The sequence below is a fragment of the Pipra filicauda genome, unplaced genomic scaffold (assembly GCF_003945595.2).
Source record: "Pipra filicauda isolate LSUMZ 115617 unplaced genomic scaffold, ASM394559v2 scaffold137_size4652046_pilon, whole genome shotgun sequence".
In the NCBI taxonomy this organism is placed as follows: domain Eukaryota; kingdom Metazoa; phylum Chordata; class Aves; order Passeriformes; family Pipridae; genus Pipra; species Pipra filicauda.
In genome coordinates this window covers 4,198,242-4,225,556 of record NW_024103851.1, presented here as the reverse complement: position 1 = coordinate 4,225,556, position 27,315 = coordinate 4,198,242, and the positions used below count along the sequence as shown (strand labels likewise).

General features: G+C 38.3%; 1 protein-coding gene across 4 annotated transcripts in view; it reads left to right on the top strand.

Moving 5' to 3' along the window:
* Nucleotides 1-24,141, top strand: part of CDK13 (cyclin dependent kinase 13) — a 47,575-nt gene extending 23,434 nt beyond the window's left edge. The window contains exons 6-14 of one of the 4 annotated variants that reach the window (XM_027712023.2): nt 4,400-4,589; nt 6,918-6,974; nt 9,622-9,723; nt 9,842-9,919; nt 11,909-12,025; nt 12,969-13,100; nt 15,489-15,640; nt 17,519-17,902; nt 18,999-24,141. In XM_027712023.2, the coding sequence (XP_027567824.2) occupies nt 4,400-4,589; nt 6,918-6,974; nt 9,622-9,723; nt 9,842-9,919; nt 11,909-12,025; nt 12,969-13,100; nt 15,489-15,640; nt 17,519-17,902; nt 18,999-19,855 (2,069 nt within the window). In that variant the 3' untranslated portion in view covers nt 19,856-24,141. Of the gene's footprint in view, nt 1-4,399; nt 4,590-6,917; nt 6,975-9,621; nt 9,724-9,841; nt 9,920-11,908; nt 12,026-12,968; nt 13,101-15,488; nt 15,695-17,338; nt 17,903-18,998 lie in introns of all 4 variants that reach the window. The other 3 variants (XM_027712018.2, XM_027712021.2, XM_027712017.2) reach the window with 3 other exon arrangements.
* The last annotated feature ends 3,174 nt before the right edge of the window (nt 24,142-27,315 follow it).

The following is a 27,315-nucleotide window of genomic DNA, read 5'->3' as shown; positions in this document are numbered from 1 at the left end:
AATAACATTATAATTAAATAGAAACAATATTGGGTGAAAATATAAAGAAAGAAAAAAATAGTATAGCATCAATGGTTTCTTTAGTCTTCAGGTGAATAATTCAGTGGCTATGCCTATACTTGGTGTTTTGCAAATCATAAAAGAGATTAATAAAACATGAGTAGAAAGACAAGATAAATGTCTATTTAAGGGACTTTAAAGAATTCAAATGTAAGGAACCCCAAAGAATTAATGGACAGTTTCTTCTTTGGTTTTCAAGCTCTGTTTGATAAAATCCTGTTTAAAACTCTTACAATATAGTGTATCATGAGTACTGAAAGAGAAATGTTAAGGGAATAGAAGAATAACTATAATCCAATTGTATTTAATCAATCAAGGGGGAAAATTGTGTTGTGTAGAAGAAGCTGAGGAGGCTTTATTAGCAAAATGAAAATCTGATAAAGCCCCATTCTGAATAGTGAGTACATAACAAATGTTGAAAACCTGTGCAACAACTCAGCATTGTACATACCATGCACTGAATAAAGCAGGGATTCTGAGTTTGTTTTAAAGCATTTCTGCACTTCAAGATACAATTGTAAGCATTTATACTAGAATTAAATTAAAATTTGCATGTAATAAGGCACTTCTGGTTTCCCGGTTCCTCTGATGTGTATCTAATCAGATATTTTGAGAAATACCAAACGCCTTCCCTATGAATTACATTTGGAAAACATTTGCTTAAAAGCTGTCATCGACAGAGGCTTTTGGATCATTTTCCCCTGCTGCACCCTCCCCGCTCCCCCCCGTCTGAAGCATTTGTGTCTTTGGGAGCAAGTGCATAACTTAATGTCCTGTTTTGTTGGATCTGTGTGATTTGATGACAATCCAAAAAAAATCCAGAGCCTGTCTGTGTCACAAAAATGCAAAGTATGTTTTGTTAGGTTTTTTGGGCCTCTCAGGAAAGAATTACAGATCATTAGTGCCACGTTTTATTGCTTTACCTATTTTGTATGCATAGCTTTACACCACTTTACCCCACTCATTTTGTGTTAGGAAATTGCTACTCTTGGAGCTCCATGACTTGAAATATATGACCAAGAGGAGGCAATGTGTTAATCCTTTAATCATTCTAAATTGGTATCTCACTTGATGAACCCCATCAGTCTTAACTGACAAAATGGTCAGAAAGATGAATTTTTCTAAGTGCAAACAAAAGGAGTAAGGTGAAGATTATTTCCATCCATGTGAGTCTCCTTTATTTATTGTGTACCTCCCTAAGAGATTCAGCTGCTCTCTCTTATCCCATATTCAGAAGTAGGCAGTATTGCTCCTGTTCAGATGCTCCATCAACATGTAGTGACATTAAGGTTTCTTATTATCTCAGTTGATGAAGGAAAGAAGATGAGCTGCATGGTATTAGCAAAGGAAATGGGGCACCAAGACACACACCCCTGTTAATACTTCCTGTGTTAGCACTTGTGTATGGAAATGGACTCTAGGCGTCCTCCCACCCCATAGGTACTTACTTATTGGGAAGTGCAGGCCTTTAACATAACAACAGTAAGATGAGGAACTTTAAAGTCAAATAAATAATGCTTGGTTTTTTTGAATTGCGTGCGCCTTACTGTTAAGAGAGCTTCAGGTTTTTATGACACTTCTTTCAGAAATGGGGATCCTGGACAAAGCTAGTGTGAAAGAAAAGGTCATTTTAAAGTGAAACTTCCAAGTTATCAAATGTCTTGCCTTAATAAAGGAGCGAACTATTGTTTTTTTCTGTTATGTTTCCCTTTTTTGAGAAATGGATATTTACGTGGCGTTTCTTTTGATAGAACTAAAGTATGCTGTAAACTTGAACTCCGACTAAGTTGTAGTAAGTGTGCTTCTGCCTGAGCACAATTCACTTGTGAAGTCTTCAAGGACTGTTTCTTCTTCCTGAATAACTATAGCTTCTTTTCCTATTAAAAAGGATCAGATCCCCCAATCTGATGAAAAGCAATGGAGATTTGAAATTATCAGATGGAATAACTTAACTATTTTATTGACAGAAACTGTAGATCTCTGTCAGAAAAGGGGACTGTATTTGTCTAGGAATGAACTAACAGGAGTTTAATTTCAGTTTGCTTGATAACTTTTTTGCAGCTACAGTCAGTTCCAAATATAGCTTGAGTAATACCAGTGTAATCAGGTTTTAATGGTTAGATTGCAAAAGTTAGACTAATTTTAATAGTTTCTCAGAGTGAATATAGAAGATTCAGCTTTAAGGTTTTCTTTTTAAATCAAATCCTAACATTGTCTAGCATGTGGGTAGGAAATAGGTAGTAATGCTCAAGTGTAATGGATCTGTGAATTTCCTCTTGATCTTATATGGAAAGAACATTTAGCATTTTTACTGTTCTAGTGTATGTTTCTTAATGAGAGTTGCAGAGAATATAAATAATTGTATGTCGTCTCCCAGGTACTACTCTGCTTTATTTATGAATTGTCTCCATTGTTGTCAGCTTTCCTTCTTGCATGAGGGTACCAGTTGTGATTGCTGGTTATAAATAGCAGTGAAAAAATCCTGGGAGCTAGTGACAGAGCAGGAAATTGCTCAAGGCATGGAGCCTACTTTGCATATAAACAAGAGGACTCTGTTCAGCTGTTCTCACTAAACAGGTCTGCAGTCAGTCTTTCTCTTTGTCATGTACACACATGCAGCCAGCTGCCATGACAGAATTAACTTTCCCTTGTATTCCAGAGCAAGAAGATACCAAGATTCACTGGTATTCAGTTTTTTTGAGGTGACATCCTCTGAAGGGCATATCTAGGTTATTGTGACGCTGCAGCATTAATATCAGGTGTTTATTTCAAAGCATTTTAAAATATGTCATGGTTCATACTTCAGCAGTTGTCACTGAAGTAGAGCTAACAGCAGATTGCTATCTTGTTTGAAAAGACCAAGATTAGGGGGCCTCTGTGCTTTTCCATGCTGAACTGGTGAACTGCATTGGTGAACTCAGTTATGCAGTTAGTAACACAGCAGACTTTTGGTTATTCATGGCTCTTAGTACTTCCTTCTCTCCTTTTGGAGTGATGGGGTTTTGTTGTACCTGCTTGATTCACCTCCTCTGTACAGGGGTATTTTATTGTATTTTATGATGAGTATTTTACTTCCTCTGTATCACATACAGCAGGACAAAAGTACCTAAATTAAAAACAATGAACTCTTGAGTGTCTTATGCAGTATCCTGTGGTTTAGCTGATCTTTGCTGATCTTTATTACAAGTTTAACACTTACTGCATGAGTAATCTTTTTCCTGTTTGTTAAATAGCAGATGGACTTAGCATTCTTTCTTCCTTTTTCAGCTGCTATACAAGAAAACAAGTCAGTTCATTAGAATGAGGCCGTGTGTTCTGTCAAGCTGACTTCTTGTTATTGCTCCAAGACTTTCACCAGTTTCTGAGTTGAAACTTCTTATTTAGGAGCGGGAACCTGTAATGAGTACTTGTTGGGCAGAAGGTATTTGAAGTAGTGGCTTTGAGAGGAGGTTTTTCAAAATGCAAGATAGATGGACCCTCTTGAATGTGATTTCTCCACTGCCACCAGTGCTCTGCAGCAGCTTCACTGTCCTGTCTGTCCCAGAGTTCAGAAGGGAAAGAACGAAGTACTAAAATGTAGATTGTACTGGGAGTGGTTGTGCTGGAGGTTGGTTGTTGCTGCTTCTGAAGCAGTCAGCACTTTTCCTCTTTAAGAGTACTTATATGTATCAAAGAGCCTTGGCTTTAATAGCTTTATTTGTGGAATTACATATGCTGATGTGAGATAAGACCAGATTCTCTTGTGCTTAATGTATGTATGTGGCGACTTGAAATATGAACTCCATCTTTGCAGAGCTGTTGTTACTAATAGCTTAGTTCTGCTTTCTCATTTTGTCCTGTCTTATAGGTATTTTTAGTCTGAGAAGGGCAGACTTATTTCTGACCCAATTACACAGAAATCTTTTTAAAAAATCAGTCACTGAATCATGACAGATGAACTAATAATGGTTGTACATATTTTGTTTCTGTATTTCTCCCCAAACTTTATTTAGGGAATATTAACACAGTTTTCTTCCAATAAAATGTATGGAGGTTGAGAGTTATAGGGAGAGTATGTGTCTATCTAGATTAAAGCACCATATGGTAGCATTATATTTGTTTTTACAAACATTTGACTAGTACAATTGTTCACATGGAAAAGCAGTTTTATGAAAACATTTTACTGCACTATATTTAACTATTATTGGGCATGAGGTACAGCTATAAATTCTGAAGAAAATGTGAGCAGTTGCATGAAAAATACTTCTGATTTTAAAAAGTAGGCAACAACAATGCTTTGGACTGCTGTTAAATCAGTTTTTATCTCTGTTTCTCGTACCCTTTCCCTTTCTTTTTCTAGGTGCATTTTACCTGGTATTTGAATATATGGACCATGACTTGATGGGACTGCTAGAATCTGGTTTGGTTCATTTTAATGAAAATCATATTAAATCTTTTATGAGACAGCTGATGGAGGGCTTGGCCTATTGCCACAAGAAGAACTTTTTGCACAGAGATATCAAATGTTCAAATATTCTTCTAAATAATAGGTATGGATATTACTTAAAAGTCTGTAACAAAAATTGTCTGTTAACATCTTTAAGTCTTTCTTTTAATCTTCAGAGTTCACCTGCTTTGAGTCATTAGCAAAACTTATTTTTTAGATTTCCTAGTTTCTTCCAAATGAATTGCAAAATACTAATATGGTAATGTTCCTGCTTAACATTGGTTCCTGCAACTATGTGTTAAATTTATATGTGTTAAAACAGCAGGATTGAAACTCGAGTCTTTTAAATCAGAGTATTGGGGGAAAATTATCTGAGTTCAAATATATTAAAACAGAATTGTAAGACAGAAGCATTTGATATGTATTCTTTTTGCCATCTCGTTTCAAGATGGAAATGTGGCTGGTTCTTTGTGACATAATTCTGAGGTCCTCATCTTCATCAGTCAGGATAATGCTTTAAAAACTATTCAGTTAGGCGTGTTCAAATGTACCTTGGGTTTCCAATTGTAACTACAATCAAATGGGGAGAAGGATTTGTTTCTTACTACTTTAACACCTTGTAATTACAAATCTTATTACTAACCTTGCTGCTTTTGGTGTGCAGCAGCAGCAAATAAAAGGCCGGTGTGAAGGTAGTGGACAACTTTTTTACAAACTGTTGTACATCAAACCCCGCAGTACTAAATCCAGGAAGCAACTATAAGACCAAGGTTTATAACAGCAAAAAAGAGTGTCATTACAGAGCAGGTAGTCAGTCAACTTCTAGGATTTGTCGTCACAGGAGGTTTTCTGGGTAGTGTCAGGAGTTTCAAAAAGATGACACATTCAAGGGATAGGATCATTAGGACCTGGTAATAAGAATGGACAGGGACCTGTTTTACCATCCTTAGCACAATGATTGTGGGTGGTGGTTAAGTAAAAAGAAGATGAGCCCTGAAGGGAGTGGGTTCATGTGTTCTCCCTAAAAATCTACTGCTGCTGTTGGAGATGAAATACTGGGCAAAATGGATCTCTTTTGGTAGGACCCTAGTTTTTTCCCAGCTTTCTCCAAATTAAATTTTCCATTTTCCCCTCCTTTTTCCCATAGAGCAAACTAACATTAGATAATTTTCAACTCTGGATCTCAGCACAGTCTTGCCAGATTATGATACAGACTTTTGAACAGATGTACATGTTCCTCCCCATCACTCATTGTGCCCGTACACCTAATCTTATTGCCTGCTAATGTCCAGGTTTGTGCTCCCTCCAGTCCAGGATACAGAGTTTTGGGTTTTTTTCCCCTGAGGATATTTTCTGAGCATCTTTAGATTTTTCCACTGGTAGAAACAAAATTCAATAGTTGATCTGAATAATTTTAAGCCATTGTTTCTAAAATTGCATTGCTAGTTACAACCTGAAGCCAAACACATGGATTATGTATCTTTTAGATATGCAACTTCAACAAATTTTTGAGCAAAGGCATTCATCTTCCACAAATAGCCTCTCTGAGGAATAAGCATATATATTTGAGGGGAACATTTCTTTGTTTATGGGGGTTCTTCAAGTGTTACAGCAAATCTGAGTATACATCTGAGGAAAAAAGTGGATGGAAACTAATGTATATTTTATTATCACAAAATTGTCATTCTTATGCACGTCGGCAAGTCTTGGCCTATGTATTTGGAAGTAATGGGAATTATAAAAGCTCATCAGTATTGAAAAGCAAACTCATGTATAACAGTCCAAATTCATTTAGAATGGATTAGAGAAGCTCGCAGATAGCTTTCTGTTTAAATCATCCAGACTTTACCGGGGGGTTCTGGTCACTGAGCAGTGCCTTTTAGCTGTGGGAACTGCCAGGCAAGAGCTCTGTATCTTCTACTCTTCCCCTCGTATATGGGAAAACTCAGGAATGGGTTAGGGGTTGTGTCATTCAGCAAGTTGGCTGTTGGCAAAAATAGAAGCCCTTATCTTGTCAGTCACCCTGATTTTAAGGCTGTATTTAAACTGTACCAAGAGCAGAACAGGACTTTATGGCTTCCCAGAAGGACGTACAAATGCTCATGCTAGCATAGCAGTAAGCCATGAGAAAATAGCAGTTTCCTCCCTCTGTTTTTTTTCTGCAGATTTACTGACTGGAATACATCTAAATTTTTACTAACATTCAGTGATGTAAATGCCATTTGATGAGCGTACCTAATTTTGCTTACTTGTCTCTGCTATTCAGTATGTTAGTGTATTTGTTTACTGAACAAACGCACAGATTGCAAGGCATTGCCTCTTTGTTAATGTGGTTTGGTGAAGATCACTTGCAGTCTTAAACTTTACCTGATTTGGGGGAGGAAATCTCAACAGGATTAACCACTAAATAATTCTTTGCTTTTTCCACCAGAGGGCAGATAAAGCTTGCGGATTTTGGGCTTGCTCGGCTGTACAACTCTGAAGAAAGGTAAGATACAATTATACTGTGAAAAAGAATTCAGAAGTTTAATCTTTCTGCATAACTCTACTATGGGCGCCAGAAGACTGTTTTGTTTAGAGGAAATCTTATTGTACTGTAATAGCTTAGGAAATTTAAAGAAGTGCACATTGTCTTGCACTGCATAAAACCACAGAAGTCTTTGTGCAAGTATATTGCTTTTCCAGGTGTTCTGGATAAGTAACTGTAGAGAGTGACCATATATTGATTGGAAATTAAGAGTTACAGTCCTAGGTTTCTGGTCCTGTAAACATGAAGTGTATTTTTTCTGTTGATATACTGAAGACTTTATTTAGGGAAAGCAAATTTTTTTTTGCTGGCACAAAGTAGTAATACTGTTCCCTATTCAATGAGCATTACTTTTGTGTGAGATGTAACCTTACATTTGAAGAGGTTCATTGTACTCCTTAGGCAGTCAGTGATGTTGAATCTGCTGGAAACAGAGATACAAGTTTAAATAAAAGTTATCCTGAAACTTCCTGTGACTTGTGCTTCTGTTGTGCTTGGCTTCATTATACTCATACTCCAGGAAACAGGTGCACAGTTTCTTATGATTAAGAACTTCTGTATTTACTTTGTAATGTATTTCTCATGTGGAACTGAGTTTTCAAAATTCAAGCTGAATGTTCACTACAGTAGTATGTACATGAGGTGGTTGGTTACCTCAGCTTGCTTTGATTTCTGCATGCTAATTTGGGAAATAATATCAATAATGTTAGCTTTATGGGTTTATTGTTTTCTCACAGAGCTCTTGGCTTGTTGATGAACCTGATAGCCTTAGTTTCACTGTATTCTGAGCTGTCATTTCAGGAAAATATGCTTAAGTACAGTTATGAAAACTGTTCAGTATAGTAGCAGGGTATGATCATCTTAAACAGCTGCTGCCTAATTATTTTTTGTGTTTGGATGTACTTATAATAAAAGGTTTGATGTTATCCTATCTTCTTGTTTTAACATGCACCAAATTGACCTAATGGTTTGGTTTTTTCCTCTGGTTTACCATGTTTTGTTTTTTTTTAATGTCTGTTTTTAAATGAACTTACATTTTGCTTGTAAAACTCGCTGATAATTAAGATTTGAAAATTCAGCATCTTTATAGTGCAAATAACAGGTGCATCAAACAACATTACACCATTATGCATAAATGAAACCAAGATTAAAATGTAATTAAGCTAGCTAATAGAATTGCCAGTTGAACTTGGGAGGATAACTAGAATCTCATTAGTAGATTTTTGACAATTCTTTTGTCATTCATTTCCCTCCTAAGTAATTTCTGACCTGCAGTAACAGACGTAATTAATGTATACCAACAAGTGTATAATAGCTGCTACTTTAAATTCATGTATTTTGCATTTGGTTTCCTATTGTTTGGAATTTAATACTGTTTAAAAGGGTACAGAATTTAGTAGGAGCACAACGGAGAGGAAATAAAAATTTAAATAAATTCCCATTGGTTGTTGTAGTTGTGCTCCTTTAAGTGTTGTTCTGGTGGATTAAACATGTTTGGAGTAGGAGATACGACAGATTGCATGAGAAGACATCTGTTCAAATAAAGAGCACCATATACTAATATATATGAGCAGTGTATCTGTAGAGAAAGTCCATACCATGTAAACATTTCGTAGAGGAATGCTTGCTTCAGAGATAAATATAATAAATGATGGGATTGTTTCCAAAAACATGCTACATTTTTAAAATGAATTGTGGAGTTTGTTAATGAAAAAAATACTCAGATGATTTTGGAGAAATGGTACCTGTACGACTGAGTATGTTGTAAGAGCTTGTTGGACTTTCTTCTATGGTCGTTCATACTCCACAATTAATATTACTGTGCTTTCTGTTTGGAGTTACTTGATGTTAGTAAGAGTGAATTATTAAAACTGAAATAATTCTGGGTTCACTTTTAAAACACCCTTGCTGAAACAAAACCTAAAATTGAACATCTGTTTTCTGCTTTCCATTCTGGACTGTTGATACTGTATCTCAGCCTGTGCACATAAAAAATGTGTGTCTAAGATAGTGGAAATCCTTCCTTTAGTGGGAGGGTAGAAAGGATTATTCCCAGTGACCGGAACTTCTGGTTAGAGCTGTAGAGAATTAAAGATGTTGTGAAATATAGGAAGATATTGGAAGCATTCCAGGCTTTGGAATCAAAATTGTTGAAGGATGTAGTTCCAGAAAAAGGCTTTATATCTCTTTTGCTCCTAGTTAAAGAGGGAAAAGTGACTTTTTTTCTTCTTTTTAAAATGTTCGTAGAGGTCTTATATTCAGTATGCTAATAATCAATATTTGCCTGGAAATTATTGGTTTTATCCAAGCAGATAGTCCTGGTCCTGAAATGACTAGCAGTGTAAATATAGTGTTGCTCTCTGAATAGTAATTGAGATACAGGATTCATATAGCATTGAGATGGCTGTGTGATTATTATTTATATTTTCAATCTGGCCTTTGATAGCCTTGGTCAAACAGTTGCATTTGCCTTTGTGCAGTTGCTGCTTTGCAGGACTAAAATTAAGAGTGGAAGATTGTACAGCATCACAAAGTCCTTAAGGTATCACTTTTTCAGAGGTGAGATGGTAGTAAAATGATAGTTCTCTCTTTTTCCTCCCCCCAACAGCCGGCCATATACCAACAAAGTTATTACGTTATGGTATCGGCCCCCTGAACTTCTGCTCGGAGAAGAAAGATACACACCAGCTATCGATGTTTGGAGCTGTGGGTAAGAGTTTGGACAGAAGTGTAGCAAGGACAAAAACAAGCCAAAAATAAATCTTAAATGTTTCTATCAATCTATATTAAAAGACATAATGATGGAATTATGCAAAACTGTTTTACAGCTGCATCCTGGGTGAACTTTTTACAAAAAAGCCAATATTTCAAGCAAATCAAGAACTTGCACAGCTGGAACTCATAAGGTAACTTGCAAGCACTGACCCATAGTAGGTGCCTCATAAACTGACAGGTTTCTTTTGTTGGTGTTAAAATCGGAGATAATGCACTGTGAATGTTCTCCAGTACTCAAGTTATTGCCCTGAGTGAGATGTTAGAGGTTCTGAAGGGTGTGTAAAGCAAATGGCTTTTGCACAGACGTGGAGAAAGGGTTTTTTTGTGAGCATTCTGTGCTCCTAGCAATGTACAGTTGATTAGTAAGAGGGTTTTTTGTAGAACGGCTGGAATTGCCTGTTACTGAAGTTGTAAAGAGAGAGTAATCAAAATGCCCATTATTTTTTAAGATGATGTTGCAACTTCCTTGCAGCAAATCAAAATAAGAACATGGACAATAATAAGGACAAGTGGTATTTGAGAGGAGTAGGTACTTGGCATGCTGCTGGCCTTGAGTTCTTGTTTCAAGCCTACCACATACGCACCTGGGCTTTATTATTTTTGTGGAAATATTTCTGTTCCCCTACAAACCACTAAACACTTGATGGAGGTAAAAATTTTGTTCCTTTCCTTGTTCTCAATAAATCACAGAATGATAGGTATTTAACTCAGTGGAACCAGAGCATCTTTTTTCTTTCCCTTCTTTCAGCAAGTAAAAATTGCTCGATTCTGATATCATAATTGATCTTATAAACAAGGGGAAAAGTTCTACGGAACTTACAGAACCTGAACAGTAAATGTTCCACATTATTTTAAAAATTAACTTAATAAAAAATATTACAAAGTTATATATTGAAATGTTTTTCAAAACAGATTGAACAAGTAGCATGTTTCTGTGTAAAGTGTTATTAACCAGCCTGGACAAATTAAGTTTTTTAGGAGGTGCAGAGCATATCAGCGGTCATTTTCGGTGTAAGGAGAGTTAAACTCCTAACTTGGGGAAATTTTGCTTTTGAGCACTAGATGGCATTGAAGAATGTTACAATGAGTCATTTGAGGGGTTTTTTTCTTTGTGTTGTACCTCTGGTACAGAAAACTAAAACTTTGTGGTTCCCTTCTGCTGGAAGCACCTGCATTTTTCCTCTTTATTGCTGCTATGCATTTACTTTAATGTTCAAAGGTAGAGCTGAAGTAAAATCTCATAGGAAGAGATAGATGTGTTATTTTTCTTTTCCCTCCTGAAAATTACATACCCCAAACAGTGTAAAGTCAGATTGGTTTGCATAGCATTTGAGGCGTGACTAATAGATCATTAGTTCTCTTACACTAACGGTTTAAATCTGGTAAATAGGAGGGCTGAACTAGGGAAATGTATTTGTAAAATGTCCTTTTACGATTGCCTGCATCAGAGTTTAAAGCCTTGAGTGTATGAAAATGCCACCTTAGTTCTTCTGCTCAGAAGTGTGATGTTGATCAATCTGTGCTTAGCCATCCCTTGTTGGATAAAATGGGTGGGGATGGAGCGGTAAGAGTAAGACTGTGGGCAACTCTATTTGTGGACATAAATGAGGCTTGACACATAAAACTCATAACTGAAGTAAAAAATACAGATGTTTTCTAGTGGTCAGATCTTGCTTCTGCCTTGAGGCCTTACTGAGATTTTTTTTTTTTCCCTTTATGTGTTCAGTGTTAAATAAATTCTCAGTGAAAAGTGGGTTTTCAGCCATTTGGTATATCGTCAGTGGCATTGGGAGCTAAGGACATAAAAGTTATTCGAACCATGGGTTATCCAGTTCAAGTCAAATACCCAGAGTCCTGTTCAGACATAGTGAAGGATGTGTGGGCTGGGCTGAGGCAGAAACAGTAAGTTTAGTTTGGGTGGGGTGATTACCCTTTGTAGACAATTCTCCATTATTTAATGTGTTGAGCATTTGACAGTAGAGAAATTTTAGCTAAAAATAACCTGAGCATTAAAATTGGAAATTATTTTGGTTTTCACTGTACATGCAAGAATAAAATGACAGCTGTGCTCATTTGTGGGTTTGGATCTCATACCCTTTTTTCCCTTCTTTTTGGTACAGCCGAATTTGCGGGAGTCCTTGTCCAGCAGTGTGGCCTGATGTTATAAAATTAGCTTATTTCAACACAATGAAACCAAAGAAGCAGTATCGTCGAAAACTGAGAGAAGAGTTTGCTTTGTAAGGATGAAGAATTAATTTAGTCAACTGTAATAGCATTAAGTTTTCCTGGAGACTTTATGAACTTCAGTGTTTTCCAGAGAATGAGCATAGATCAAGTGTAAAGCAAAAATGGCTTTAGGTTCTTGTCCTTCCCATGATACCCACAGAGCTTGTATTAACCCTTATTTAATAGGAACTCGAAGAAGAGAAAAGAAGGCCCTAAAATTTCAGCCACCTGTCAGCTTTCACCTAAGGAAACATTTGTTTTCCATGATTGGTACACCTGCTTGTTGCCCTGTCCAAAAAACTTGATTGTTATTTATTAGTATAAGTGGCTACAGCTGAATATGCGATCTGGTTAACATTACAGTCTTTTGGGTCATAAATCATTCAACACAGAGGAGTTATCTGAACTATATGTTCTAAAGTACTACCACTGGACTAGTTTTGTGCAAATATCACAAGTGAAAGTTATGGAAAACAGCTGTAAGCTTGTTTTAAAGGGTTCGTTCCCCTCCTTCAGGTACTGTGAGTTTCTGGAGAAATGCATCATCTGTTCATACTAATGAAACTAATATCTTTAAAGCAATAAAATTATTATCCGTGGACCAATCAGAAGTGCAACTCCCTGGGTGCTAAATTCCAAAGTGGACAGTAACACAGTCTTGGCTTAAAAACTTCGGGGTGTTTTTATGTAAGGACAACGTTTAAACAATTAAACAAGACAAAGTAAAGAAAGCTTATGTTATATGGTTATATGGTTGCACAGGTAGTAAAAGGTGAAGTTTATTTCTGCTTCTTGCTACCATGCTCAGGTTGTGAGTGGATTTTGTTAATATGTAAGTTATTTGAGGAGTTAATGATCAGTATCTTGGAAGGGATGTGTTTCTTAAAATTTTGTGCGGAAGTGTATGATACAAAGTAAAAATACAATGCTTTTCTCCATTTTGCACTTTTGTAGCATCCCACCAGCTGCATTAGATTTATTCGATTATATGCTTGCTCTGGATCCCAGCAAACGCTGCACAGCTGAACAGGCTCTTCAGTGTGAATTTCTGCGAGATGTGGAACCATCTAAAATGCCTCCTCCAGAGTAAGTCATTTGCACTTGTAATGGTCCTTACCTCTTTGGAATGGGAATGTGCACTGATTTCATTAAGCTTATTGTGTTTCAGTTAAATTAGATGGTGGCAGAACAAAAACATTGGTATATACAGTTGTTGAATGGTGATTCTGCAGTAGAATGGTTGTGCTCCTGAGTGACTCTTACACTGTGACAGCTGTGCTTGTGAGCATCTGAGAAGTGTCATTTGTCATTCCTAGAACTAGTTACTGAGTTACTTCCTTTAAAGAAAATGTTTAGAAAACATCATTCCCCTTTTATCTCTGTTTATCGGTGTCTACTTTTTCCAAGGGTTTTGAAGTCCTCCATGAATCTGAATTGCCTTCTTTGATGGTAGAATGACACTGGGTATAGAATTCTACAAAGGTACCTGAGAGTTAAAGTGAAATACCATAAATTGTTTCCTGAGCCAGATTCTTGGTTTTACAGGCAGGAAAAATGAAATACTTTGTGCAGGATTTTTTCCTGTCAGTTTCTCTGAGGGCAATGTACTGCAGTGTCCAGTAGGATTTTGGCAGTGACCTAATCATCATTTTAATCAGTACAAATCTTATTGAAACAGGCCCTGAGGAAAACAATGAGAAGGTATTACAAAATCTGCAGGTCTCAATTCTTTCCTCAAGATAGCTGTCAGAACATAGAATGTTCAATATTGTTTGAGTAAATTGAACCTTCAAGGCAGCCTGTACTGATTTCTTTTTAATTAGTTACCAACTGGAAAAAATGTTTGCATTTTATCTAAGGATTTTATTAAAACTCTTTCAAGGCTTACCTGTTACATACACATGGTTGTTACACAGAATCATAGAATGGGTAAGGTTGGAAGGGATCATAGTGGGTCATCTGGTCCAACCTCCCTGCTCAAGCAGAGTCATCCTAGAGCACAGAATTATGTCCAGGTGGTTCTTGAATATCTCCAGTGAGACTTCACAGCCTCTCTGGGCAAATGCTACTAATGCTCCTGAAACATGATGCTAAGAGGTTTCATTGCCTGAATATAACTATATCACTGTGTGAAAATCAGAAATTAGCAATCTTAGGCTGTTTGCTGAGTCTCAGAACCACTTGTACAGAATGTTGCTTTATGTGCATTTTAAAGTAAGTGAATGGGAAGAATTTTTATTCTTCAGGGATGTGGTAATGCATCCATTCTAGAAGCTGATATATGGTAAGTCAAAACAAACTAGTCATTGGTGTCCTTTTAAAAATTAAGAAGAACTACAGTCACTTCTGAGAGCGTGCACAGGAAAGTGTTAACTGTTCTCTTGAAAGACTGAAGTTCTCTTTTGGGAAGAAGCAGCTGTTCATTCAAAGAAAGTGACAGTGCTGATTGCAGGGATGGTAGGATACTTCTCGCAATGAGTTCTTGCTTGCTTCCATTTGTTTTTCAGAAAATACTTGGCAGGTCTTTGACCTGCTGTATGGAGAGAGAGAGTAAAGCAGTTGTCATAATTGCCTTTCCAGTGTCTCTTGTCATCTTTCACCTAATTTTTCTATGTTCCTGGGTGACAGAACAGCTAAGACAGTTACTAATATGTAATAGGAAAACATAAAACACTGTTTTTACTGCCTGTCTCAGTATTTCTGTTATTTATGGATGGGTCTTCGTGTTCCATAGGAAATCAAAATTGAGCTGCCTGCAGGAAACTGTAATGGAAGGACAGAATTAGTGGCCGATGAGTTTCTTAGGAGACTTTTGTCTCTGCATCTGTCTGTCTTTAAGGATTGAGACATCCCTTGTTCTTCCTAGTATCTCAGCTTTGCTAGTGTTAAGTGCTATTTATTCATGCAACTTATTTCTGCAACGTTTTTCTTTTTTTTTTCCCCCTATGTTTTTTGGCCGGCTGTGCTGTACACTATAAATACTACATTGCCATGTCTGTTATTGTGGACAAATATTTGACCTAATGAGACGGCAGTACTTTTACCAGTGGACAGAAGGACCTTGAAAAAACCACTTGCATATTGATAACTTTGTTATCTGTTACTATGTGAATTGTATTTCATAGCAAGTGTGCAGCATCGATTTTGAAGTCTTGAATTACACAAATAATTAGGCTTTTCTTAAGTATGAGTTCAAGAAAATAACATTCTCATTGTAAGATATGTGGTTCCCCTTTTCTGCTAGAAGGACTTGTGCTTCTGAAATAGGCAATCAATGAAGAGATTTCAGCCAGAAAAAGCAGGTCTGAGATTTTGCTGGCTTTTGAGTGTTTTCTGATGTATATCTGAATTCGAGTATGTTCATCTTTCAGAAGTTACATTATGTATAACTCAAATATTTATTTTACCAGTATGGTTAAAAAAAATAAAAATAGTTCTGGGATAAAACTGATTATCTCTAATCATTCTTTGCAGCCTTCCTTTGTGGCAAGATTGCCATGAGCTGTGGAGTAAGAAACGCAGAAGACAGAAGCAGATGGGCATGACTGATGACTCAACAGCAGCTAAAGTCCCTAGGAAGGATCTATCCCTAGGCATGGATGAGAGCAGAACCAACACCCCACAAGGCATGCAAACTTCTTCCCAACTCAAAACTCAGGGCAACTCTAGTGTAGCACTTGGTCAGTAATATTTTCAGTTCTTATAATTACCTTCTACTTGGATTGCACCTCTAAAAATTTTAGATGTTATTTGCAGAGTATTGACGTCTCCTGGATTCTTGAGGGAGTAACAGTATTGTAAGTTAAATCTTTGTTACAAAAGATTTACCTTTGCTTTTGGGAACTTTTCAGTTTTACCTAATTTTTCAGTCTGGTCAGAGCAACTACCTTGCTTGCTCTGTATTTTGAGAGAATTTTAGTTCTTGCTCATCTGTAATTCTTCTGTGATTCCACAAGCCAGTAGCTGTTCAAAGTTCCTCACAATCTCCGTAGATTGGAGAAGTGTTATTGGTATTGATAAATGGATCAGAAGGATCAGAGTTTAGAACAGTCATCATTTCAAATGGAACAGAATCCATCTGCATGTTATGATAGTCTTCAGCTTTCCAGGTTGTTGGGGCTGAACCAAGTTGTAAAAAAAATTAACACCAAAAACCACCCCCAGAACCTCATATGCCATGAAGTATCTACCTCTGTAGATTGCACAGCCATTAATTCTGAAACTTAACCAGAGTATCTTGCTTGAGACCAGTTTTATGAATATAATAAGAAGAGAAAAGTAATGGACTATATGGGCTCCATTTGAGGTAGTCAGCAGTTTAGTGATAGTTCTCTTACGCTATGTAGAAATACACAGAGTAACAACACCAAATGGATACCTGACAAGAGTAATTTAGACCATTTTTGACTGTGCAGAGTGACCGTAAATCCTATGGCATTGATACAGGAGTTCAGCTGAAAAACAAGCAGTTAATGCATTCATAGTACCTGAAAATTCTTTAATACTAACCATCTTGAATCAAATCTTAATTTAATGGTAGAGCAGAGGTCCAAATAATCTGTGCCAAGATATATAGAAAATGGTCATTTTGGTAATACTTTATTGTTTAAATCCATGCTGCTTCACTTCTTTCAAAATAAACCACCACAACAGGTGTTTGAAGCTAAGAAACTGCTTTGATATCCCAACCTCCTTATTCATGTTCCCCTGCATCATCATAATCTCCTCTTATTTGTGTCAAACTCCATTTAAATGAAGAAACTGTATTCATTACATATTTCTTGGTACTAAGTGATGGACTTCTCATCCTTCAAGCTCAGCACTTGCTTTTGCATTTATACCCTGAGCTCCTGGGCCATCTAGATCCTGGTCGCTTGTGCAGGTCTTAGAACCCAGATGTGAATTAGAATGGGCCAGAATATGACTGGAAATGCATTTTGCAGGTGGCTACTTTTTAAAGGGATGTGATATGTCAAAGATAGGAAATTTTACAGGGATTGGATATCTTACAGCTGCCTGAAGCAAGTGGCCTTAAGCCCCAGCTTAGTTGTATTGTAGAAAATTGAGCTCCAGCTTGATGTTTTTCCATCTGTCCAAGTGCATGTGTGCACCTCATGGAAGTCAGTTTCTTTATATTGGATCTTACTATTCCATTTCCTCTAGATACTCCCCCAAAGGCAGTTAATATGTAAAAGCTTTCCATTTCTATGTTGTCCAAACCCATGCTTTGCCTGTTGTGTCAGCTATGCTAGATTAGTCTTCTTTTGAGTTTCTGAATTATGCAAGTTCTAAATAATACTTAAAAACACCTTTTTTGTCTTTAGCGAAAACAAGCACTGGACAGCAGTTAAACCAGAATGAAGTGGCAATCCTGCTAAACCTGCTACAGTCTAAAACAAGTGTTAGTTTGGCACAGTTTGCCCAAGTATTGAATATTAAGGTAAACCCAGAGACTCAGCAGCAACTAAATAAAATAAATCTTCCTGCTGGAATTTTGTCAGCAGGTGAAAAACAGTCAGAACAGCAGCAGCAGCAGCCGCCGCCGCCTCCGCCACCCCCGCCAGAGCAGGAGCCTCTAAAACAGCAGATCGTCACCCAGCCTCCTGTGCCACCTGCACAGCTGGGCCAGCCTAAAGTTGAGACTGATGCTGCCCAGGCAGCTGTGCAGAGTGCATTTGCTGTTCTGTTGTCTCAGTTAATAAAGGCTCAGCAAACAAAACAAAAAGATTTTGTGTTGGAGGAGAAGGAAAACGGATCAGGAAATGAAATGTCATTACAACTCAGGCAGCCTCCAGAGCCCTCCACTCCTGCATCTGTCAGCCGGGACGACGTGGAATCTCCAGCACCTGGCTACCCACATCTGATCAAATCATTATATATGTCTGCAGGTACGGTACTGAAGGCCTTTATTGCTAACCAGCAAATACTTTAAGCACTGGAGGTGTAATAGTTTGGGGTAGAGAATTAACACATTTGCCATATGAATCTGTGAGTATTGGAGATTAAATTGATTTTGTCATGTTTTATGTCTGGATCACAGAATTCGTGTCTTAGTGTAACAGGTGCCGTGCAGACAGAGCAAACAATGTTCCCCACGCTAAGAGGTACACAAGTATTAGTGATGAAACACTGATCATTATTTTGGGGGGCTGGGGTTTTCTTAGTGGTGTGTGTGGTGGAGAAGACAGTCTTCTCTAGCAGATGCATGAATGGAATTTGCCAGTTTTGACTGTGTATTTAGGTAAAGCATATTTTGATGAGAGGATATTTTATTTTGGGGTTTCAATGCTGACTAGAGCAATTGCTTAGTGTCAAATTCTGTAAGTGGCTATTTGTAACTGTTGCACACATGGCTAAAAGTTTCCATTGGAGTACAGTCAAGGCTTCCATACTCTTCTCACTGTTTAGAGCTCTGTTCATCTTTTTGGATTGCTATTTCAGTTTCTGTTATATGGTGGTGTATGTATTGCTTTGTGGTTTGCAGCTGTTGAAAGAAATATTCTGAAGTGCTTTGGGGCTGTTTTCTGAGGGGTTTTGGGTTTTTTTTTTTTGAGTGGTATGCTTTTTTGTTCACAATTTTTTTTAAACCTAGAGCTTTGCTGTTCCTTGATAGGGTGGCCTTTTGTCCCTTGAGACTTTTATCCTATTTGTGAATCTTTCCTGATCCCTCTTTGAATTTTCTAGTGTTTACATGTTGCTTGAGTTTTGTTTCGGTTATTTGGTTTTGGTGGGGTGTTTTTAGGGAACTCTTACTATTTTTCTTTAACTGCTTGCTGGTAATCTTACTTGAAGGAGAAATCTGCATCATGCTCCTGAGGCAAGTGAGCTGTTGCCAAATTTTGTTCTCCAAAATAATTTGTATAACTACTGATAAATTTACCTAATAAGTTAATGGGAATTGAAGTAACAAACCTCTGTTTTTCCAGGAGAGTCCTTTCCTACTGTGTGTTTTTATTCCAAAGCTTTTCTTTTTCATCCTCTTAGGTCAAGAGGATTTGGTTAGGCAGTCTGAGATGAGGCTTCTAAACCGAACACCCGAACAGGAGCGCCCTCGGATCCTGCCTCCAGATCAGCGTCCCCCCGAGCCACCAGAGCCTCCACCTCTCACTGATGAAGACCTTGATTATCGGACAGAGAATCAGCATTTGCCTATAACTAACTCTTCAGGAACAGATCCTCATGCAGGAGTGAAAGCAGCTCTTCTGCAGCTGCTTGCTCAGCATCAAGCTCAGGCGACAACAGAGGAGCCAGTACAAACGAGTGTGGATTATCAGGCTAGAGACTCCTATGTTACAGGCCCAGACTACAAGGATAACTTTGGATCATCATCTTTTTCATCTGCCTGTTACAGCAGTAGCGATGGAATAGGAAGTGGATCATCAGGAGTATTAGAAAGGAGGAGTTTCCTTGGAAACTCAGATATTCAGTCTTTGGATAACTACAGTACTGCTTCATCTCACTCTGGTGCTGCCCCTCCTCCATCAGCCTTTTCAGAATCCTTTCCCAGCTCAGTAACTGGTTATGGAGACATTTACCTCAACACTGGCCCCATGCTATTTAGTGGAGATAAAGACCATAGGTTTGAATACAGCCACGGCCCAATCCCGGTTTTGGGGAGCAGCAGTGATGCCTCCACAGGGCCAGAGAGTACGCACTCTTTGCCCTCAAAGATGCACAACTATAGCTATGGAAGTAATTTGCAGGAAAACCCCAGTGGCATCAGCCACATGCATGGACAGACTTGGACTTCTCCTGCCCAAGGACCCGGCTATTCTCAAGGATACAGGGGACACATTAGCACATCTGCAGTGAGAGGGCGAGGCAGAGGATTACCATATTGAGTATCTGTTTTTCCTCAGGCACACCATTTTTATCTGGAAAAACTTTTTTTTTCCCCCCCTTTAGCTGCAGTTTAAAGCAGCAGTTCAACAGACTTGAATAATGTTAATTCAACAGCTTTATTTTTATGTGGAAAAGGGTCTTGCATACAGTAGGAAAAATTAAAAAATGCTTACAACTCATGCTGTCTGAAAAATAGAAAAATTGATTGTACATGTTCACAAACTCTAGTTCTGAATTTTATTTTGTATTTTGGCAGTTTTAAGTGGATGCTAAATTTAGGGACATCAGCTTTTTATGGCACTCTTTCAGATCTTCTGAACTATGCACATTTGTGCTTTTTTTGTAAGTTTGGACCAACTTTTATGTAAAAAAAAAAGGAAATTTTACAACAATCAAAGCAGGGCACTGATTTATTTGGTATTTTTCTTTTTACAGAACTACCTTTAGTCAAAGGTCACTGTCAGTCTTTGCACTGCTTTCAGTGTTATTGTGGAAGGTGTACTTTGTGCTCATTTCAGATAATAAAACACAACCTTTCTCTCGATGCAAAATTTTATAAATATTTGGTCTATGTTTTTTTTTTTTTTCTTTCAAGAAAAAAAAAGAATGGATGTTCTGGTAAAATGTCCGTCTCCCAGGCTTGTTTATATAAAAACTGTTTTACTTGAATGGTAAGTGCCTTAACATGTAAGCTTAAGGTCTGCAAAAATTTGGAAGTACTTTATAGATCAGTATGAACATAATGCCTAAACCTAGGTAGTTAACAAGAGAATTCAGATAATAATAAGAAACTCAAATAGGTCATAACCTTGTGCTGTTTACTTTACATGGGCCAGTTACTTAGAGACCTGATCTTACCTTGGTGAAATCGTAATTTCCAAATTGAACTTCATGAGAAACATAAAAAGTGAGGAGAAGAATGAAGAGTGTAGTTTTTCCTCAGCTCCCTCTTGGAGTTGTTGTAAGTGTTTTAGTTCCTCTGCCAAATAAACTATACTTCATATGTCCTTACCAAGTGATAAAATAGTTTTTTCTCTTAAATGTCAATAGCAGTAATTACTTTACTTTGTGTGAAAAGCTGACATTCTTGTCTTTTTACCACAAGTACTTCACTGTAGAAAGTAACCAAAGGAAAAATGACCAGTATTTAAAGCAACAGCAAAACGTTTGACATTAGTTCTAATTCTCTGTAAACTTGTAATTGTGCCAATTAATTGATTTTTATATCTGCTATTCCACGGAACATTTTAATATTGGAATTGAGTCTCTCTGAACAACTGATAAAATTATTATAGTTCAAACTCTTTATCAAGAGCCACTCCTCATACTAATTACAACTTCCAGCATGTTTTTTTCCTTCCTTTGACAAGTGGTCTCTCTCCTGCAGAGAGGAGGTATGGTTATATTTTGCCTGTACGTAAAAGAATGTTTTGAAGCCCATATTGGAAACAATTTTCCAACTGATTATCCAGTTGACAAATCGGTACCTTATGTAACTGAGTGTTTAAATATTACTTTTTAAAAAAAAGTAAAATTTCTACTTACACTATTACAAACGTAGTCTTGTCAGTGACTTTTTGGATTTTCAGAGTAGAAGCCAAAGCTGTTGGTGTTTTGTCTTGATTGAAAATCCTGGTTCCTATATGGCTAAATCCCACCCTGTGGAGCGTGGAGAAACTCACTTTGCTAACTACGTAGTGTTTTGAGGATCTGGCAAATGGGGAGCAGAGAGAGCGTCCTGCTACCTACGGTGTCCCTACAAGTCTGGCAGTTGCCTTCACTAGACACAGTAAAAAAAAAATCCTGGGATCTGAAAATATAAGTGGCCAGGTCAGAAACAAATACTTATGACCTGAATAGCCTGTGCTTAAGAAAAGCAAAAGTTTCACGTGAATGAATGACAGTGCATTGGATAGTTTTCCTTGAGTAAGGACACCCTCATAGCATTTTTCTGCTAGTAAAATTATAAAGACAAAAATCAGTGTCGTTCAGATATGGACAGTGTCAGCTAAGGCTCTTTGTTTACTAATCTTTAAAAAACCCAGTCCCACAGAGATACACAGATTGCTGCCTTTTTTTTTTTTTTTCAGAATCAAGCAAAGGCCTTTCAAAGCTTTTAGGCAGTTACTTACACTGAAAGTGTGCACTCTGGGGTTACTCACCTGCAGTGTGACTGCGGGTGATAGTTGGCCTAAAGTGCAGGTAAGTTCAAATGGAAAACAGATCTCAGAAGACTAAATGAATTGCCTTCCAATAAAAAAATGCAAGGAAGATGTTTCCTTGCAGTCTCCTACTGCTTCCCTTTTGGAGGTAAATTTTTAACTCGTTTAGTTCACCTCGTTTAGTACAGAGAAGTGAGTCCCCTCTGCCTGTGTAAAATGACAGTGCAGTTTCCTTATGGGCTGGCAGTACTCTGATACATTGTTCCACCAAAATGGATTTCAGTCTTTGGCCATGAGAAACATGGCCTGAGCACAAGCAATCCTGACTATGAGGAGAGAGAAGAAGATGCAATAGACACTTGAGTGCCAGATGAATCAGAAACAGAACTCTGGCACGCTGTGGCAGATGGGTACTGTACAATGACTTTTCCCCAGTTTAATGATGATTAGCTTGTGACTTTTGAACACTGCATTTGCCTGGGACAACAGTGTTGGGATAATTTGGAGGGAAAGTTAATGTATTTCCACATGTGATAATTCTGAAGAGATTACAGTCTCTGCGACCCAGGGGATCTTCCTGGCTCTTTTGCTGGCAGCCTTTCCTCCTGGGCCGGTGGAGGCTACGCATGGGCTGCACGTGGGTGAGGAGCTCTGCCCTGCTTCTCCAGGGCAGCCTTCAGGAGGCGTGGCGGGAGGATTGTTCCTGCAGCTGCGCTCCCCTGGCCCCGGAGTTGTCTAGGCAGGTTAGCGGCCAGTGAACTGGCGGGATTTAATGACTGTAGGTCCACAATCATTTGCACCCAACCTGTGTATTACCTGTCAACATTTCTTTTGAATTAAAACACATGATGAGGAGCTTTTGACAGAATTTTACCTTTTTAGCAAACTCCACTCAGCAGAGAGAGTCTGTGCTAGTTTGGCAATTTACATCATGTGGCCCTGGCATTTTTGATGCAATAGTAGACATTCTGAAAACTGCGTTATTTTTCTGTGGAACTGTGGCTTTTTTTACGTCCCTCCCCATTCCTTTGGGGTTATATTTTCTGTGCTGCAATTCTGTGCTACAGAGACCTGGACACTACATCGAAAAGTAAGTGTTGTGTGTTTGTATTTCTAAATAAACATAGTGAAATACTGTAATAATGGACTATCAAGTAGGAAGTACTTCATTATTTATATTAAGTGGTCTTTAGCCATACCAAGAGGAAGAAAGCGAGCACAACTGGACTGCTATGACCATGACTTAAAACACTTAGACTATTATAATTCTTAAACTCAGCCAAAGGAAAAGGAAACAGCTTTTATGGATTGCTAGTTGTTATGCTGAACAGAAGGAGCAGTGTTAGGGAAAAGGTGTAAAAATACATGTATCCTTTAATATAATTTCTTGGGAAAATAATTTTTAAATGGCAAACCTTTATATTTTCTTATGTTTCCATGAGATGTGGTATATGTTAAATTTTCTCCATCCCACAGTACTGTAAGGTGCTTTCTAGAAGCAAAGGCAATAAGTGCTGTGTTGTAAGTTCTTACAGTTCTGAGTGCTCTTCTCCTTTTGCTTGTTGCAGGAGGCAGTTTCAGTTTTGGTTAAGTTTACAGTTGGAAGAGTTTAATAGATAATTGTGTGGTAAAAACTAAAGTACTGAAGTAACACAGGATACCTCTTGTCTGCAGGCAGATTAGATCTTGGACCATGTTTCCAAGAGAGGAAAATCTCACATGTACTTCCTGATTTCTTCTTTTCGTTAATAAAACACACAAATGTTTTACATACAACATTTCTCCCCAGTCTATTCTGTTACTGTGTTTTTTACATGAGAAAATTTTAGCTATTTCTTGATAGTTTTGGGATGTTCTACATTTGCAGAAGTGTGTCATGAAATTAAGGAATTGCCAGAAAATTGTTTTGAATTTGTATTTAAAAATGGAATGACCTTGGGTTGACTTAAAATTGAATTAACGTGCTTATCAGGGTGAAGAATACTTTATTGCAGGAGTTATTTCAAGACAACCTAATTTAAAACAAATTGTTATGCTTCAGCTTGCTTACTCTTTGTTATTTTAAGCCATTTGTATATAAAATGTATTGTGTGGCCTGTAAATAAAATACACGAAAACTTGAAGTCTTTGTTTTCCCTCTCTAGTTGTCAAAAGGCATTTCAAAAGAACACGGAGAAAGTTTTTTTTTTAGTACCCGGATGAAAATAATTTTCAGTGTGTTGAAATAATCTTTTAAGTTATTTAAGAAAAAATCTTTGCTGCTCCAGTACTGTTTCCAAGGTGCAGCAGAGCATCCCACCCAGCACTGCTCGTGCAGCAAAAGCTGGCAGTGTGCTGGGACACGGGTGTGGGACGTGGCCTTCTCCAGCAGTGAGAAGCCAGTTCCAGCACCTGGGAGCTTCTCAGAATGGTGGGCTATGCATAACTTTACATGTTTTCTTGGTAGTGTCCAAACAGAGGTGCAATTAATATTCCCCACCACAGTCTATTTAAAGAGGATGGGGGTGTGTGTGTGTGTTAGAAGTAACAGGAAATCAATCCCAAAGAGCCAGGTATTTTCAGTCGCTGGCTAGACACTGTAAATTGAGCCTGGCTTAAGCAACTGTGCTTTGAATGCCTGAGGCTTCTTTTGCTTCTTCCTACTGTACCACCTAATCTAATGAAACTGTTTGCATCTTTCAATAAAGTTCCATACAAAAATACGGCACTTGCTGCTATCTTCAGGTCTCCAGGTTGGATAGACTGCTGCTTCATCTCTTGTCATTGATAAAAGTCAGAACATGGGCCCTGAGAGTGCAGTTGGAAGTTGCAGGGACCAGCAGCAGTTACATAGGTGCCGTTTGACATTAGGCTGCCAGGATGTGTAGCTGTAGCCCAAAACATCTCACTTTGGAGACAATACTTTGATGACAGCTACAATTAAAGCCTGGACTTCAATTCTGATGACAAGGTCAGGCTGTATTACATAGTGTGTTGACTTGCACACAGCAGATCTGGCAGTTGTGTGTAACCAATTCTAGTTGTCTGCTCAGTTTTTCTCATGTAAGCTGCTATTGCAACCAGTAATGTAACGAAGTTGGCTCTGGTTTGTGTTGGAGTATGAAACTGTAACGGTTTGAAAATGGTGCGCCATCCCATTCATTCAGCTGTTACTGCCACATGGGTGTGTAATAAGGTACCAGTAATAATTCCAGTGGGATCTGCATGAGAATCAGTATCCTCAGCTGCAAAAAATCAGCATCAAGTGAAAGATGAGAGATTGCAAATAACTGCAGAACAACAGCCTGTATCAACACAGAGCAAGGAATGTGTCTGTGAAATTGGTGGCAAGAGGGGAAACCAACCATCTCATATCACAGCCATGAATTATTGCCTGTTAGCTCTGAAAGTACAATGCAGGTTTGCAAAAATTTCTTTTAAATTACCAGAACCAGGATTAGGTTGCTTCTATTTTTAAGGAATGCCTATAAACCCTGACAGGCCATCTGGATGAATGGGATTGCAGCTACCAAACTCCCCAGTGTGGGAGAAAATGAGTCAGAACACTTTACAGTGACAGAAAGAAGGGGACAGAGAACTTACTTGACAAATAAGGGAAACTGTTTCTTTCCCCAGTCAACTACTCGCTTTGATGGAGCTTGAGGGTTTTGCTTTTAGAATTGTGTGCTCATTATGGCTGCTTATTTTGGTGGGGTTTTTTTATCGCCCCGGAGAGAACTCAAAGTCAGAGGAACCTTGAGTCTGAGCCTATGGTAGTGTTTTCTTTTTCTTCATGTATAGCAGCCCTTGCTAATAGGCAATGCTCAGATCATTTTACGCAGCATGGCTTCAATTCCGCTACAGCAGTTCCTCTGTGGGCACTTTGGATGTACTGTTGCTATGGCTAATTCTCATAATATGGTGAATATATCTTTAATGGGACTTCTTGCAAAGAGGCTTTGTGAGGATTTTTTTCAATATTAGAAAAGACAGGGTAGAAGAGATATAGCTAGTTAGAAAAAGGAATACTTGAGGGTAAGCGTTACAGAAACCAGACTGGGAGCTCCTGGTACGTGCAAGCAGATCTGACAGCTGTGTGCTGCCCTTAAGGTAACTTGGGGTGATTAATTGGTTTCTGTAGTTAGTATTTGGCTTGTGCAGATGTGTGTCTGTGCTGTACTACCTCCTATGCGCTAGGGTACTGTGTTAGCTGCTATAGGACATAGTTATAAGCAAGTGTTTAATGTGCGGCAATGTCTAATACAGGTGCCTTTTTTCTTTCATGCAAGTTCTTTTCAGACCTGTTTTACAAATGCACACAGCATGTCAGCAGGTACTGTCATGGGGGAAAAGCACACTTTCCCCTGCCCTTCAAATGTCTTTTGAGGATCTTAGTTTTGCCCAGGTGGCAGTAGTAGGGAAGTACTGATGCCCTGCTGCTGGAAGCACCAAGAGCTGCCAATGCTGGTTTCTCTCATAGCTCTGTCTCTGGGTCACCCTGAGCAAGGAACTGTACAGAGAACTGGACAGAAGCCTGACTTCAGGAGGTGATTTTCCCCGAGCAAGGAAGAGATCATTACTTAGGTGTCCAGCAAAGGTATTTCTACTTTCATTCTTCATCCTGACCAATTGCAAAAAGGATCTATGGGAGTGGTTTCAAAGCAGGACCTGGTCTGGCAGTGGGTTTTATTTTTTTTCCTCTGCTTTTTTTACCGCCATTATCCTTCAGAGAGCTTTTGGATGTTAGAAACCACCTGCAAATCAATGTAGGGTTGAGAGATCGGGACTTCTGCTTTGCAGCTGCTCCACTGGCAAAACATACATGAAGTTACAGAAGAGGAGCATCCCCTGCCTTTCTGTGCTAGTTAAAACAAAAACACATCCCCATACTGGAAAACAAACAATGCTGTGCCCAGTGGACAAAACCAGCCAAAGTTATCCATGTGAGATCCTGTAACCTTCCCTGCCCCACAAATACTCTTGAAAAGTCATGTGATCCCCAGGCTGGAATCCTTGCCCTCAAGACAAGGAAGGCAGTGGACCCTCTGGCAGCGGCAGCACAGGTACCTTCCTGCTTTTTTGCAGAACAAAGATCAATTGGAACCATTTTTTAAAATCTCTGTTTTCATGAAAATCGTTCATGGGGGGAGGGGTTGGGCAGTGGACTAAGAACTACAGACGACATGGGAAATGAACAGAAATCTATTAATGCTGTATATGAGGAGTAGTAAATAATAGTAAAAAAAATTTTCTGCAGATGGTCTGGCAATTTCACATTGGGAAAGTATTGCTCTGAACCTGGCAGACTTTAGAAGCTA